Raw genomic sequence first — 16933 nt, forward strand, 5'->3', positions numbered from 1 at the left:
ACCATGTGATGCCAGTCCTGTTAAAAACAAGGTCTTCCCATCTTGGGCACCTTGGGATGGCCCCTCCAAAGAGGGGGCACCAGTGATGGGAAGAGGTTCCCATGTGTTCTCCCATTTCTCTGGGCATTAGCTTGCCACTCTGGAACAGGAGGTGATGTCCGCTTCTTGCTGTCTGTGGTCCGTGGACGTGCCCAGCAGCCCACAGGATCTTGGCCTTGCATGGAGTGGACTCCAGGATTGGGTGGCATACCCTGTGCCCATGATCAGAAGTTTCCAGGGCTTTCTGTGGTTTGGTTCAGTGGGGAGACAGATGACAGTGGAGGGCGAGGAACTCCTGGGGGCCTCGCCTTCATCCCCGTGCAGCTCCTCCAGCCACGTCTATGGGTAGCCCTTGGGTCATCAGCCCACCTGGCCTCACCTCCCTGTACCAGGCTGCTGGTTCTGGAGGAGTCCTGTAGCTTGGGCCAGGCCTGCATGTCTACATTGAGTCGTTCCTGCCTGGAGGCACCTGCTCACTCTGCCAGGCCAAGGGTGTGCCTGGCAGGGGCTGCAGGCCTCAAAGCACCAGAGATGGCCTGCTTTGCCCGCGGGCCAGCCTCAGGTGCTGGTTCTGGGCGCTCCACAGAGCTTCCTGTTTCCCAGCTGCTTGGAAGCCTGACGGCAGTTTGCCAGCAGTGGGAAAGACTTATCCACAGAGAAAAGAAGCCATCTAGGAGACACCGATGTTGGAAGTCTTGATCTCATACATACAGATCTTTAATTAAACACACTCATAAAATTGTAATGAGTCATTCGTTTATTTAAATGGGGTGAGATATTTCATTAATTTTTAGTGAACTGCAAGCAGCCATTCTGAGATGCACTGTTTGGAGACAATCTCCTGCTCCCCAGGGTGAGGGTCTGGGGTGGGCGGGTCCTTCCCCCAAGTGACCACCCCTGCTTGCCTCCCCCCAGCTGCCCCACCCCAGGATGTACTGGCTCAGGACACATCCGGGGCAAGTACTCCAGGCACCGCAGGTAAGGAGGTTCCTGGGAGAGAGGTTGGGCTGTGAGGTGTCGGAGCCCCTCTCCCTCTCTGGGCCCTTTTGTAGATCTAGAACATTTCAACTGTGCCTGCGGCTGCTGAGGCCAACACGGCCATGGCGTGTCAACCCGGGGTCTCTCTGTTGGGGGCTGCAAGGCCGGATGAGTCCGTGGGGCAGAGCTCAGAGCAGACCTGCCACGCATAGGGGTGACCCCAATCAGCTGCCACTTGGTCGTCACTGTTCTCATCCTGGGGGGGGGTGGCAGTTTAGCTTGACTGTGGGTGGGTGAGGGTGTGCAGGGTCTGGAGGTGGAGAAGGAAGGGCCCAGGGCATCCTGATGACCTGCTTGGTGGAAGGAAGTGGGCTGGGTCTGACAGAGCGCCAGTGCCCTCCTCTTCCCCACAGGGGGAATGGTGTGGACAGAGCCTCTGAAGTTAGGTCTTACGAGAGAAGAACAAGATGTAATTTAAAGCACATCACGAGTTTTTAATGTGGACAATTCATGTAAATTGTTAAGCACATCAACCTGCCTGTCGTGAATGTGGGGCTTTTAACTGAGGGATAGTGATGAGATGTAAAGACAAGCTTTCACAACAGGGAACGCGGCTGCCGAGGGTGGAGAGCGGGCGGGAGGACTCCCAGAGAGTGTTGACAGGGTGGCCCTGGTCCCCTTCCTCCCAGTTTGCAGAGCTGCCCTCTGGCCAAGAAGAGGAAGCTGGAGGGGGCCCAGGCCGAGCACCTGGCATCTACGCGGAAGTCCCACCCCCTGAAGCTGGCTCTGGACGAGGGCTACAGCGTGGACACCGATGGCAGTGAGGACGCCGAGGTGAAGGACGCCTCTGTTTCAGATGAATCGGAAGGAACTCTGGAGGAGGACGAGGCTGAAATGTCAGGACAGGAGGAGATTCATCGTCCTGAGCCAGCTGAAGGTGCTTTGTGGCTCTTTCTCCCCCGAAATAAAGGGCGCTTAGTGTGGCCCTGGAGAATCGCAGCCTGTGAGTGGGGAGGGGGCCCCCATTCCGAGTCAGTGAAAGGGCCGCCGAGGAGGCCCTTCCTGAGAACAAGCGAGGTCTTGTCCTGACATTTGTTGGGGCTTCCTGGAGAGGGGCTAGTACAGGGCGTTTGAGGGGCCTGTGGGCGCATCTCTGTGAACACTGTGTGTGTGAGTGTGGATGTGTGTCTGTGTGCATGGGAAAGATGGATGGACAGATGGACATGGGCTGTGCGTCCGTGCATGGGGGGAGGGGGTCTCAGACAGACCCCCCCCACTCCACTTGGCCCCAGGGAAGAGCAGCTGGGGGTGGGGGTGAGGGGTCTGCTTGGCATCAGGTGAGACTGTGTGGGGGCATCCAGGGAAGCCTGGGGTGGGATGGGGAACCGAAGGGATTCCCTGCTGCACTTTCTTCCCTGGGGGGGCACCCAGACTTTGGCAAATGCTGGTGTAAAAGTGGCCCCAGGTTCTGGAGGGAAGTGTCCATGTGCCCCCCAGTCTGGCAGACTTCAGAGTCCTGAGGGTGTGACTGAGACCTGAGGTCCCAACGCCCCAGGGCCCCCAAGGTGCTTGTGTCTTTTGACCTTGCAGGGTCTGAGATGGATTTTTATTTTATTTAGTAGCCAATCCTTAGGGAGAGTCCTCACACTTGCTTCCCTCCTGGGGGGTCTCTGGTTATGCTTGAAGTGCTGTGTGGCCCCATGTGCTCTAGGGAGAAAGGACTAGCTTGCCCGCTTTCTTACAGAGGAGGGAGTTTGGGGTTTGGGCACCAGCCCCGGCTGGTCCCATCCTGGGATGGGCGGATGGCAAGGCTGGCTCCTGCACCCTGGGCATCCTTGTCGACCATCCCACAGGGCCTGTGTGTGGTGAGCACCCACTACAACAGAGTCATGGCAGTTAAGAGGTGTAAATTTGTGTCTTTTAAAAACATAAATTCGTTTTCTGCTTTGCGTTCGTGAAGCAATTTTAAAAATCCGTTGTATTCTTTAAGTTCCATTTTATGAAATGCAGGTTTACTTGATTTGAGAAAGTAGCCCTAAAGGGGAGGACCATTAGGGACGAATATCAGAGTATTTCTCAGCTTCAAACACAGTAGTGACTCTACTCCTTCTCCCCCTAAAACAAGTTCATGGCGTCTCCAAGTTCCAGGCAGGGGGGCTGCCACAGCCGACACACTGCCCTCCCCGGGGTTTTGTGTTCCCCAGGCTGTGTTGGGGCAGGGTGCCCCTTGTGCTCCTCCCACGTCTTTCTGATTCTGTGCAGGAAGGGCCCCTGTCAAGCCCCACTTCGGACCCAAGCCCATCAGCAGCTCCGCGGGCCCCGCCAAGGGCAGTTACAGCAGCTACCAGGAGATCATCGCCACTTCTCTCTTAAACTTGGGCCAAATCGCTGTAGATACCCTAGTTGGGGAGGACTTGGGCCAGGTGGCCAAGCCGGTCCCAGGTGTTGTGCACCTGGTTCAGGAGGAGGCTGAGGAAGGGGCCACCAGTGATGAGGGGGAGAAGGACGTGTTCCTCCCCCCAGAGGATACAGAGGAAGTCGCGGGAGTCACCAGGGAGCGCTCCCAGGAGCTCTGCCCCCAGTCCGTGGAGGGCGTGGCCAGTGAGGAGTCCAGCAAGATGAAAGTCGCCCTGGGTAATGAGGAGGAGGAAGAAGAGGAGGAGGAGGAGGAGGAGGAGGAGGAGGAAGAGGAGGAGGAAGAGGAGGAGGAAGAGGAGGAGGAGGAGGAAGAGGAGGAGGAGGAAGAGGAGGAAGAGGAGGAGGAGGAGGAGGTAGCCGCTCCTGAGGTCATCTGCCAGGAGGATGCCCCCCTTGCCCCCACCCAGAAGGCCCCCGAACTCCGGCATCCGGCCTCTCCCAGCCCCAAGCCCGAGTACTCTGTCATAGTGGAGGTGCACTCTGATGACGGCAAGGACGAAGACTCGCGCTCCCAGAAGTCTGCGGTCACGGACGAGTCGGAGATGTATGACATGATGACACGTGGGAACCTGGGCCTCCTGGAGCAGGCTATTGCCCTGAAGGCTGAGCAGGTACAAGCCGTCTGCGAGCCAGGCTGCCCACCCACCGAGCAGGGCCAGCTGGGCCCCGGTGAGCCTGGGAAGGTGGTGAGGCCCCTGGATGCTGCCCGGAAGAACTACTGCAGCAAAGGTAGGGCTGGCGGCCGGGCCCTGCACACCCATCCTTCCTCCCTCCATCCAGAGATGGGTAGTGCCTCCCTGTCCCCACTGGGCATGGAGAAGCAGGCTGAGTGAGAGGCATGGCCAGAGGCCCTTACAGACTGGAGGCGGGGCTGGCAGGTGCAGACAAAGGACAAACATACACACAGCCACAGACTGGCTGTTGGTACTGAGGAAACGGGCTCACACTGCTCACATAGGGTGATCCAGAGAGAGAAGCAGAGCTCCAGGTGGGAGGAGGAGGGTGGGAGGGACAGTGAGCTGGTTCCGGGAGCACAGCCACAGCCCGGGGGGCCTGCGTGGTCATGGAGAGACACAGGCAGACCCTGGGAGGACATATCTGGGTCATGGAGAGACCTGAGTGAGCTCTGGGGAAGCCCAGTCGGTAGGTAGGGACACAGGGCACAGATTTCCTGGGGGCCTGCGTGGTCATGGAGAGACACAGGCAGACCCTGGGAGGACATATCTGGGTCATGGAGAGACCTGAGTGAGCTCTGGGGAAGCCCAGTCGGTAGGTAGGTGGGGACACAGGGCACAGATTTCCTGGGGGCCTGCGTGGTCATGGAGAGACACAAGCAGACCCTGGGAGGACATATCTGGGTCATGGAGAGACCTGAGTGAGCTCTGGGGAAGCCCAGTCGGTAGGTAGGTGGGGACACAGGGCACAGATTTCCTGGGGATACTCACATGAGACAGGCTTGGGGCAGATACTGAGGGACACAGCTGAGGGGACACAGATGAGGACATTGTTTCAACCTGGAGGATAGCTGTCAAGGGGACCCCCTTTTAGGGTGGCACAGATATGGGGGACAGCTGCTTGAGAGTTCAATTCAGACCGGCAAGGTCTTGAGGGGACACAGATGCACGGAGACCCAAGTAAAGGTGACAAAATTTAGGACAGGTGTTGGGGCCTGTGTGGGGTATCAGTCTGCAGGTGGTGGGCTTGGGGCTCACAGATCAGGGCAGACATCGGTGGGACACTGTTGAGGGTTGCATGGCTGGGGGACACAGGCAGAGTGACAGCCCCAGGCCCAGGTGTTTGGGGGACTCAGACCTGTGGGAACAGACGTTGGGGGCCCTGCCTTCAGGGATGGAGTTGAGGGCATGGACCCAGGGGACAGAGCCTCAGGGTGAGGCAGATGGCCGGGCTGGAAGCACCGGGCAGTGGGAGAGACAAGGCTCACACCAAGGGACTGATGCAGCGTGAGCCCCAGACAGGGTCTGTGTGGTGGTGGCAGCAGTTCAGGAAGCAGGCGTTGCGGAAGGGTTGGTGATGACCCTGCCTGCTGGGCTGGTGAACGTCCAACTTCCTGCCCATTTGGACGTGGAGATGCAGAGCCAGGGGTCCTGCACTTCAGAACCCCCTTGGGTTTCTGCCTTGCCTGGGGTGGGAGTTCTGAGTGTGGCTGTGTGACTTCTGCATTCTCCCAGAGGCGACGGCTCCACCTAGGAATTTCTCTGGGACATCGGCTCTGCTCTGGGGATCATCCGTGTCCTGACAGATGTTCTCTGACAGGTGTTCTTTTCTGGCCCCCATACCCAGTAGTGACATCTCCTGGCCCAGGAGGCTAGATGAGGTCAGCAACTGAGATTTGAGTTGAAATTTCTGCCCATGCATTTATTAGTCACGCGGCTGTTGGCAAGTTAACTTCTTGTCCTCCTCGTTTTGTTAAATCCAAATCCAAATCCCGGCAAGGAACTTGTCCCATTTTTCACGACTCTGTGCAGAGGCTGGACCTCTAGGCATGGGGGCTCTTGGAGGCATGACCCCCACACTGAAGCCAGCGGGATTCACACAATATCAACAGGAGCAGGGATAGAGGGCGCTGGCTGCCACCTGGGTCCTCCTCTTTAAAATGACGCACATCCTGTTATGTGGGACAACTTTCCATGAGGACGGCTGATGTAGACCAGCTTCCCCAGAACTATCCAGCCCCGGTCCCTCCCGGGCTCTTGGGCAGTCTGGCCACTCTCTTCTGGACAGCGTGAATGAAGAACCATGGCTGTCCCGTCCTCCTCCCCCACTTGCCACCCACAACGCTGCTTTCTGGCTACTCTCTAACTGATGTGTCTTGTGTGTTTAGATCCCTCACGAGCTGAGAAGCGCGAGATCAAGTGTCCAACACCAGGCTGTGACGGCACTGGCCACGTTACAGGGCTGTACCCTCACCACCGAAGCCTGTCTGGTTGCCCCCACAAGGACAGGATCCCCCCGGAGAGTGAGTAGCTGTGCATAGCTCAGGCCGTCTCTGCTGCTTGGATGGTGTTCACGTGGAGGAGGAGTCACCCAGGGCCCTGTCCCTTTCTGATTGGCAGATGCCCAAACTTGAGTCCTACGAGGCTGGGGACATGCAGTGTGCCCAGTTACCCACCTTGAGACAGCAGCCCGTGTCAGGGCCCCCAGGAGGCCTGCGAGGGAAGAGCCAGCCTCCTGTGCTCCGAAGGGCACAAGGAGAGAGCCTGTCCTCACTTCTGGCTAGAGGCAGTGCTTGTGAACATGCATTTCAAAGGCAAATCACAGAACAACCAGAGGGTTTGAGGCCAAGTTGGTTTCTGCCCCAGGGAGGCAGGGGGCCACAGTGGGACAGGGCTGAGGCTTGCGGGCCCTCCCGGGTTGCTGCTCGAAGCTGCCGTCCTCCTACAAAGTTGCAGACTTCAGATGGGGCTCCTACGTCTTCCTGGGCTGTGCTCACCTGTCCCTCCCTCTGGTTCTCTTACAGTCTTGGCTATGCATGAGAATGTGCTCAAGTGCCCGACTCCTGGCTGTACAGGCCAAGGCCACGTGAACAGCAACCGCAACACGCACAGAAGGTACTGAGGGGAGCCAGGCATGGCGAGGGCCGTGGTGGGGTGGGCTGGGCCTCGTGTGTGTGCCCCAGCTTGGGATGGGTGCCAGGTCAGGGCAGGCCTCTTGGTGGGGGGTCAGAAGTGTGGTCCCTGTTGGGGGTTTCCTTAGAGACCAGAGGGCAGCTGGAGGGATGGGTATATGCCCTTCAGAGAGGCCTCCTGCCCTTGGGGAAAGCCAGGTGCAGGCTGTGAGTCCTGCTGATGTTTGGGGAGCCTCTGCACACTGACTTTTGCTCATGGCGGGCCTCTGCCGGCCAGGACCAAGCTCTGGGCTAGACTGTGGGTGCCGCGGCCCAGATAGACATGAGACTCCTGGGAGGCACTCAAGGTTTAGCTCTCTGCCATCTTGCACAGTGAGAGGTGACCATATTCCCCACGCTTGCCCGGAGCCCCTTGGGTACCGTGGCTGTGATGGGATGTCCTTGCAAAGGCTGCTAGAGCTTTTGAGACCCCTTCATTGAGAAGAGGCTAGATTCCTGAGTGGGGTTGGGACTGTCACCTTGCCAGCAGTCAGTCAGCTTAATTCTGACAGATGAAGTTGCTCCCTTGATGTATTAGACGGGGTCCTTTCCTGGGAGGGGCCTGGGCCTCCAGGGTCAGCACCCAGGTTGTGTGGCCTGTGGGGCCCTGGGCTTCCCCGGGTTGGCTGATGGAGCGAGAGCCAGAGACAGGTCCCGAGGGCAGCTCCGGTCAGCAGTGAGGGGAGGGCAGGGAGCTGCTCCGCAGGCCCATTGCCCAGACCTGCCCAGAGGAGGTGCCTTCGCCCAAAGCCGTGAAGGCATTTAGGATATACTTGGTTTTTGCGTGTCATTGCCTGGAGTTTCCCCGGACAGAAACTGACTGTGCAGCTGCTGTTTGCGGGCTCGAGGACAGAGTGAGAGAGACACTCTGGCTGGTGCTTCCAGGTTCCCTGGCTTGGACAGGCAGGGTCTGGAGGAGAGGGCTTAGCTGTCCTCTTTGCCTTTTCTCTAGTTTGTCTGGGTGTCCCATCGCTGCTGCTGAAAAATTAGCCAAATCTCATGAGAAGCAACAGCCTCAAACGGGAGATCCTTCCAAGAATAGCTCCAATTCAGACAGGATCCTCAGGTGAGTGAAATGAGTCACAGAACTGAAGGCGCCTGCCTCCCCAAGTCCTGCAGGGGTCTTCCCAGTGTCTCTGGGACTGCATGTGCCCTTGTGTGTGTGTGTGTGTGCGTGCACGCATGTGCATGAGTGTGGTGATGCCCCGAGTTGCCCTGGGGACCTCCCGGGGGCAGAGCTGCAGGGTAGTTTCTGGGGCGCACAGAACAGAGTCTGACGTCTGCTGCACTCACCAGTGTTTCGGCTGTGGCGTGAACACCCACGAAGCCGCCCCTGCCCTGCTCTCCCCAAAGGCATCTGATCTCACCGCTTGAGATTGCTCAGGGCTTTGTTTGTGGAGATGCTGTCCTGTGTCAAGAGAGCAGGCTACACCAGCTGAGGGCCACTGCCGCCCAGACGCACCGGGAGCTGCTCCTTCCTGGCTGTCCTGTCTACACCTCCCTCACCCCGGGGAAGGGCCCGAAACCGAGGGAGAGGAGTGGGTACATGGGGTGCCCTTCAGAGCATTGCCTGCTTGGGGCCCCAGAGGTTCTGAGGCAGGACATATGGCAGCAATAAGGGGGCTTCTGAAAGGCCATACGGAATGCATCTGCTTAGCACTCCCGCCACCCAGGTGAGTCTGTGAAGCAGGTGACACATGAAGGCCCGAGTCTCAGGAACTTGCCCAAGGCCGCAGTTACCGGCTGGGGGACCTGGCCCTGGCCCCCGGCCAGCCCACCCTCCGAGTCTTGTTCTTGGCAAGCGGGGTGACTCCCTACCTACTGCCCATACTCGGTGGACAATCTGCTTCCTGTCTCCCTCAGGGACTCGGACTCACATAAGTCTTCCCCTTCCCCAGTTTTCCAGACCCCAGCCCCATGTCTGCCTCTCAAAGGAGAATGTGGGAGGCAAGGGCCGTTGTCAGGCAGTCACGAACGTGGGCAATAGCATGGACCCTGGTCTGGAGGGAGGCCCACCTCCTTTCAGGGCCCACCCAACCCCCTGTCCCTTCCCTGGCATGTGCCTGCCAAAGTCTCAACCAGAGAACCCAGCCACCCACCTGGGCTTGCTCTGCAGGTCCCCTGTGAGGGGTCTCTGGATGGGGCCAGAGCCAGGGCCTCACCCTCCTGCACTCCCATCCACGGGTGCCTTCAACCCTGTATGTCCAGTTGGCTCCTTTCCACTTGCTGGCTGTTGGGATGGTTGGAAGCTGCTTCTTACTTTTACCCTATAACTGTTCCTTCTAGCTTCCTGTCCGTTACTAATCCAGGTCTTTTCCTGACTTGATCTAAGTCACTGGTAAAATGTCAAACCAGCAGGCAGGTGAGGCCCCGTGAGCCCGGGGTTGGGGGCAAAGAGGCTCCAACGCGGTGGCTGTGCTCCTGGGAATTTGACCTCCATTTGTTTGCCTGTGAAAGTGGACAACAGTGTTATCTTGTGGACTTCACAAATATCTCAGGAGGCTTGAACAAGATGGTGACATTTTGCTTCCCCAGGCCCTTGGTGACGATCCTCAAATGGTATCGATTGAGGCCAGGATGCAGGAGCCTTGTGTTCAGGTTCTGTTTATTCGTTGTGACCACGTTTCTGAGGGTCATGCCCTGGGGTGTGGGGTGAGTCTTTGCAAATCTCTGTTGGCATCACAGACGCTAAGTCTGCTGCGGGATGGAGCCCTGGTCAAGGAAGCCAACCAAACGTGGCACCAATATTAAGTTCAGGGTTCTTTTCTCCCCTGGGCGGTGCCTGAGCACTGTTCCGGAACTTCTTCAGATGCCGCCTGGCCCTCCTTGGGGGGAGAATGCCTGTGCTTGGGGGCATCTGCTTTTCCAAGGTCCAGGCTCAGAGCTGATTTCCTCATGGTTGCGGGGTCTGTCAGTGGGCTCCTGTTCTTACAGTACTCAGCATCTTGGAGACCTTACCGTCCACCCCTTCTTAATTCCAGACTGCAGTCATTGCTTGGTTCAGAGTCAGGAGTAAAGAGAGCTTGGGTTGTCCTCCCAGGCTCTCCTCCTCCTTCCCTTGTCTCTGCGCTGACCATCACAGAAGCCTGTCCACACCTGTGGGGGCCGTTCCCCGCCTGGCTGGTCTTCCTGCCCTGGCCCTTGTGCTGTCCTCCCAGCCTCTCCTCCTTCCCTTGTCTCTGCGCTGACCACCCTCCTCCTTCCCTTGTCTCTGTGCTGACCACCCTCCTCCTTCCCTTGTCTCCATGCTGACCACCCTCCTCCTTCCCTTGTCTCCGCGCTGACCACCCTCCTCCTTCCCTTGTCTCCGCGCTGACCATCCTCCTCCTTCCCTTGTCTCTGCGCTGACCATCACAGAAGCCTGTCCACACCTTATGTGGGGGCCATTCCCCGCCTGGCTGGTCTTCCTGCCCTGGCCCTTGTGCTGTCTGGGCTGGTGTCTCTGTGCTCTTTCTCGTGCATTTACAACGCTGAGCTCTTCCAAGGGCTTCGGTGACAGTGAACCGATGCTTGCAGTGACCTTTTCATCTGCTCTCAACCCTCTCAGCCCCTCTGGGGCTCTTCTCCACCGACTTCAAGCAGAGAATAGTGGAGGGCTGAGCCCCTGGCCCATGAAGAGCTGACCTTATGTGGGGGCCCTCCCTGAGCCTGGTCCTCAGAAGTACCCATGTCCCCTCTGGATGCCCCATCTCCTTCCTCACTGGGCAGCTGTATTATTGCACCAGGAGAATTCTGTCTAGGGCTGGCTGGCCACTTTCTGAGGGATGCTCCTGGAGGCCTGCCTGCTAAGGGCTCACACTGCTGGTAGCAGAGCTGTTTGAAACATGCCCTCCTAAGTTCTGGGGGAACGTCTAAGGCCCTCCCTCTTCTTCTGGTCTGCAAGGACACATGCCATCATTTCTTCAAGGCCTCTATTGCTTGCTCCCTACAGGCAGTTCTTTCTCATACAGAGCAGGCCCAGACACCCATTAGTGGTGGGACATGGGGGAGGGTCTCTGTGCACACAGGGCTCTGAGGGTTTCCTGCCCAGGCTGTAGGATGGGGCTTGGGATCCCTGGGCCCTGTCCTCATGGTTCTGCACCTCTGTCCTGCACCTCAGGCCTATGTGCTTCGTGAAGCAGCTTGAAGTCCCTCCGTATGGAAGCTACCGCCCTAGTGTGGCCCCTGCCACACCCAGGGCCAACCTGGCCAAGGAGCTGGAGAAGTTCTCCAAGGTCACCTTTGACTACGCAAGTTTTGACGCTCAGGTTTTTGGCAAACGCATGCTTGCCCCAAAGATTCAGACCAGCGAAACCTCACCTAAAGCCTTTAAATGTAAGTTGGGGAGATCTACTCCTGGGAGGTGTAGGGTTTGGGAGACGGGGGAGGAAGGACCCCCCTCGCCAGAAGCATGTAGGGAATCTCTCCCCTGGGGGTACCTGGCCATCCCAGTGTCTACCATGGTGGCTTTCCCGGAGTCTGTATCTTGCCCATGTTACTGCCGCCATGTTCCCCATCAAGCGTGATGTGTCTCTTCACTATTTGTGAAACAAAACCTAGGTTCTTTGTGGTGTGCATGTCCAAAGGCTTAAGAATAGCTTCCCTGATGTGGTCCACCCTGTGGGGGCTCAGACAACCACTATGCTGAGCCTGGGTACCCTGACAGAGAAGCTCTTTGCCTTCCTGCAAGTGGACCATCTTGCTGGATAGTGTGTTGTGATATTAGCCACAAGTTTTCTGGGTACTTGTACTAACAAAATGCATTCCAAAACAACCCTTCCTGCCTGTTTTGGTCACTGAATATATACCAGTCTGTGGTTTGCAAGCCCATTAGCCCTGGAAACACATATAAAATGGAAAAGCACCCCAGTTTACCCATGAGGTAGGAACTGGCCTCTCCCAGTGGGTGTTTGGCCCTCAAATACAGCAGTGAGGAATTTCTGTCATGTTAATAATGGAAACACTAAGTGATGACACTTGGAAGAGCTCAGTGTTGTAAATGCATGAGAGAGAGCACAGAGACACCAGCCCAGACAGCACAAGGGCCAGGGCAGGAAGACCAGCCAGGCGGGGAACGGCCCCCACAGGTGTGGACAGGCTTCTGTGATGGTCAGCGCGGAGACAAGGGAAGGAGGAGGATGGTCACCACGGAGACAAGGGAAGGAGGAGAGGCTGGGAGGACAGCACAGGGGTCAGGGCAGGAAGACCAGCCAGGCGGGGAACGGCCCCCACAGGTGTGGACAGGCTTCTGTGATGGTCAGCGCAGAGACAAGGGAAGGAGGAGGATGGTCAGTGTGGAGACAAGGGAAGGAGGAGGGTGGTCAGCCCGGAGACAAGGGGAGGAGGAGGGTGGTCAGCGCGGAGACAAGGGGAGAAGGAGGGTGGTCAGCGCGGAGACAAGGGGAGGAGGAGGGTGGTCAGCGCGGAGACAAGGGGAGGAGGAGGGTGGTCAGCGCGGAGACAAGGGGAGGAGGAGAGGCTGGGAGGACAGCACAGGGGTCAGGGCAGGAAGCCCAGCCAGGCGGGGAACGGCCCGCACAGGTGTGGACAGGCTTCTGTGATGGTCAGCGCGGAGACAAGGGAAGGAGGAGAGGCTGGGAGGACAGCACAGGGGTCAGGGCAGGAAGACCAGCCAGGTGGAGAACGGCGCCCACAGGTGTGGACAGGCTTCTGTGATGGTCAGCTGTAGTGTGGACATCTGCCCCACTTGTTCGGTGCCATTATGCATGGGCACTACGTAACACTCACAAGGAGCTCTTTGTAGATCTGGAGATTTACTGGTGATACTGTGATATCAGAAATGTCATGCCTGAGAGTTAGTTTATGACTACAATATAATTCCTAGAAAGATAACTTTTTGTGCCTTCATTGGTCATGTTTGTTTGAATAATAACATGACTTTATTGAAGTGGTATTATGGGGACACCAAAAGTAGCCTTTTGAGATGTTGTGACAAAAACTTTCCTACTTGAATAATATTCCACCCACTCCTATTTACAGAATTCTTTACTCTCTCAGTTAGCATTCACCAATAGACAACTTGTATTTGCTTGATATATCAGAGATGCTGGAATATCTTTGGAGGGTTTTGCTCTCTGGTCTCTGCCCAAATTTTAAATGAGCCAGAAATGGCCTCCTGAATGCCCTATGAGAGGGTGAGTAGGAGTGTGCTGTGGGTACCTGTGACTGGGATGAATGACCCTGCCCCTAGCCCACCCTCCATATAGCTGTGCCCTGTGCACTCCCAGGCATCCAAAGTTCCCCACTGTGTCTGTGTGGCCACTTCCCATTCAAGTTGTGTATCAGCCTGGTGTTGTTCCCTTTTTGCAGCCAAACCTTTCCCAAAGGCCTCTTCCCCCAGGCACAGCCCCTGCGCTTCATCCTCCTCTGCAGGCTTCGACTACGCGCATGATGCCGAGGCTGCACACATGGCCGCCACAGCCATCCTGAACCTCTCCACGCGCTGCTGGGAAATGCCCGAGAACCTCAGCACGAAGCCACAGGACCTGCCCAGCAAGGTTGGTGGGTCCCCTACAAGGAGCCCCTCTGAGGCAGAGACAGGCTGGTGGGACTTGCAGTCAGGACCACATGCCCCTGCATGAAATGCGCTTAGGGACACTCAGTGTCCACTTGGCAATTATCATTCTTACCTTTTCTTCCTCCTGGTAGTGGCTCACGATGACCAGAGAGGTTGGATGAGTCCCCTCTGAGAGCTCTGTGTGCTGTGCCTAAGGAGGACCGAATGGCTATGCACACACATATTCCTTCATGTTCTCCTAAGTCTGAGGGTCGGGTTTCCTTGTGTTCCCCTGAGTCTGAGGGTCATTGCACACACGTGTGACCTCATCTTCCCCTGAGTCTGAGGGTCATGCCCACACACGTTCCCATGCGGTCCCCTGAGTCTGAGGGTCATGCCCACGCACGTTCCCATGCGGTCCCCTGAGTCTGAGGGTCATGCCCACACACGTTCCCATGAGGTCCCCTGAGTCTGAGGGTCATGCCCACACGTGTGACCTCATCTTCCCCTGAGTCTGAAGGTCATGCCCACACACGTTCCCACGTGTTTCCCTGAGTCTGAGGGTCATGCCCACACACGTTCCCATGTGTTCCCCTGAGTCTGAGGGTCATGCCCACACATGTTCCCACGCGTTCCCCTGAGTCTGAGGCTCATGCCCACACACGTTCCCATGTGTTCCCCTGAGTCTGAGGGTCATGCCCACACACGTTCCCATGCGTTCCCCTGAGTCTGAGGGTCATGCCCACACACGTTCCCATGAGGTCCCCTGAGTCTGAGGGTCATGCCCACACGTGTGACCTCATCTTCCCCGAATCTGAGGGTCGAGTACATGTCCTTGTGTGATCATGGTCAGCCCGTCTCAAGGTTTTGTGATGTTCGCAAGACCTGAGAGAGAATGGAGGCTCTCCACGTGAATTTCAGGAAGTGGCAAGTCAAGATTCTTGCTTCTCAGAGGTTCTTCTATTCTTGTTTGGCTCTGCTTCCTTCCAAGGGAAACACTGTTCTGGGCTTTCTGTAATGCTGATTTAATGTTCCAGAAGGCACACCTGGGAAAGGGTGAAATCGCTAGCGTGGATTCTTGCCTCCACAATTGCAGGCTGCGGACATTGAGGTGGATGAGAATGGAACCCTGGACTTGAGCATGCACAAACACCGCAAGCGAGAAAGCGCTTTCCCCAGCAGCAGCAGCCCTGGTGTGAAGTCTCCCGAAGCCTCCCAGCGCCAGAGCGGCACCAGCGCCCCGAGCAGCTCCATGACCTCGCCCCAGTCGAGCCAGGCTTCCCGCCAGGACGAGTGGGATCGACCTCTGGACTACACCAAGCCCAGCCGCCAACGAGAGGAGGAGCCCGAGGAGGTGGGTGTGGGGCCTGAGGGCTGGTGTGAAAAGTGCTTGCTTCTCCAGGAAGAGCTTCTCCTGACTCAGACTCTCTAGCTCCGCCTGAGGCTCTTTGATCCATCCTGTGTAAGGCTGCGCCCTCACCCTTAGCCTCACCTCCCATCCCAGCCTCTGGCAGCAGTCAGGGCAATGTCCATGGGCCTCTGAGTTGCTCTCCCTGCCCTGGAACAGCCTCCTCCCTGTTGACCTTCTCTACTCATACTCCTGCCCCTGCCCGCATGGGGCCTTGCTACCTCTAGGAAGCTAGGAGTCGGCCTGCCCTCCTGGGGCGTTTTTCACCCTCGGCCATGCTGTGGTCTTGTCCCGTCTAAGAGAGAAGTTGTCTTCTCGCTTCCGTGGATTCGGTGATCATCACCATTGTGGGCCCTTGGAAAGCATGGGGAGAAGGAGGGCTTCTTTCACATCCCATGGGAAATATTTGGGAATGGTTCCAAATTCCTGGGTTTTGTGGCCTCCCTGCAACCTGCTGTCCAGATAGGGACACCCTGAGTTCTGGCAGCAGTCCCTGCTCACCATCCACAGGACAACCCAGCCAGCTGGCTCCTTGGACAGAGGACCCCCTGTGGTGGGCAGTGGCCTGAGTCCCAAGACCAGCACCACCTGGTAAAGAGCAACAAGCCAGATGTCTTTGTCAGAGCTGCAGTCTGGGGACAGGGGGACATCCCTTTCTAACCACTCTACCCTCCTGAGAGTGGGACGGGTTGAAGGCTCTTCCCCACAGAGGTGTGCGTCCCGAGTAGCAGAGCCCAGCTGTGAGATGGCAGACTCTGGGGAGCCTCCACACAGTGTGGGCGGGCCTGCAGGTCCCCTCCCTTCTCCCTCCCCATCCCTGCCAGCACCCCACCCACCAACCCCAGAAGGGCAGGGGGGACGGTCCCTGTGGAAGATCCCTCTCTGGGAAACTACCATCCTGCAGTTCAACCCTCCCTCCCCCAGCTCCCTCTACATACCTCACATGTATCTCCACGTTATGGAGGAGCAGACTGGGCCCTGGGCTGAGGTCCCTTGGCACAGTGGTGGGGCTATAACTTAGGGTTAGGCCCCAGAAGGGGGACACCTCTCAGACTGAGCCCTGAGTGGAAGGGGCTGGCCTGGGACATGGTCTCCTGGGACCGTGTCGGTGGTTTTCTCCCTGGTCACTGGGAGCCCAGTCTGAGGCCAGGTGGGGCCCTCTTATGGGGGAGCTACCAGTATAGTCTGCTCTTACCTTGTTCCAGTCCTGCCCCCAGGTTTAAGCCCCCTTCCTGGTGACTGCAGCCCCTCGCTTGGCCCCTCCCTGCCCCTTTCCATGACCCCCAGCTCAGGCTGACATCCGTGGCTGCCTTGCCCCTCCCCTTCTCCTTTCACACACCCTCTGAGCACCCCAAGACTCATGTCATCAGTCTCAGAGGTCCTGAGGTCCTTGCCCACAGAAGCCTGCCCCCATACTCCTCCCCACCGTCATTCTCCACCTTAGAGCCTCAGCTCACTCCCAGTCCCTTCCTCTCCTCCAGCCCCCTTCTGGGCACAGGTGGGTCACCCCCAGAAATGCCTCCCTTATCCAGGCATTCCTGGCCCCTCTACCATGGCCCTGGACCCCTGACTCAGACTCTCTAGCTCTGCCTGAGGCTCCTTGATCCATCCTGTGTAAGGCTGCGCCCTCACCCTTAGCCTCACCTCCCATCCCAGCCTCTGGCAGCAGTCAGGGCGGTGTCCATGGGCCTCTGAGTTGCTCTCCCTGCCCTGGAACAGCCTCCTCCCTGTGTTTCTGGGAAGCTGCCATCTACCCTGAGGACCCAGCTAAGGCCAGCTTGCTCAGGGGAAGGACCCGCTTCCCCGTGCCTCGTGTAGTGATCGTTATCAGTGTATCCGTGCCAGGAATTGCACCCCCCTGACACTGACGAGATTCACGGTCAGGTCCCAAGAGCCTCCGCTGCTCTGGGCTCTGCACTTTGGATCCCCAGAAATCCTGCAAGGGGCTGCTAGTATCTCAAGTTTGAAA

At 57.6% G+C, this 16933-nt stretch overlaps 1 protein-coding gene across 1 annotated transcript in view; it reads left to right on the forward strand.

Annotated features, from left to right (window-relative positions):
- The first annotated feature begins 3098 nt into the window (after positions 1 to 3098).
- MYT1 (myelin transcription factor 1) overlaps positions 3099 to 16933 on the forward strand; it is a 30054-nt gene continuing 16219 nt past the window's right edge. The window contains 8 exon segments of the mRNA XM_045886185.2: positions 3099 to 3325; positions 3327 to 4164; positions 6278 to 6412; positions 6914 to 7004; positions 8013 to 8126; positions 11160 to 11374; positions 13433 to 13557; positions 14653 to 14910. Of these exon segments, the coding sequence (XP_045742141.2) occupies positions 3146 to 3325; positions 3327 to 4164; positions 6278 to 6412; positions 6914 to 7004; positions 8013 to 8126; positions 11160 to 11374; positions 13433 to 13557; positions 14653 to 14910 (1956 nt within the window). The 5' untranslated portion in view covers positions 3099 to 3145.

This window comes from Mirounga angustirostris, unplaced genomic scaffold, assembly GCF_029215605.1.
Source record: "Mirounga angustirostris isolate CCGP_5_RB_7025 unplaced genomic scaffold, mMirAng1.0.hap1 SCAF_10, whole genome shotgun sequence".
Lineage (NCBI taxonomy): Eukaryota > Metazoa > Chordata > Mammalia > Carnivora > Phocidae > Mirounga > Mirounga angustirostris.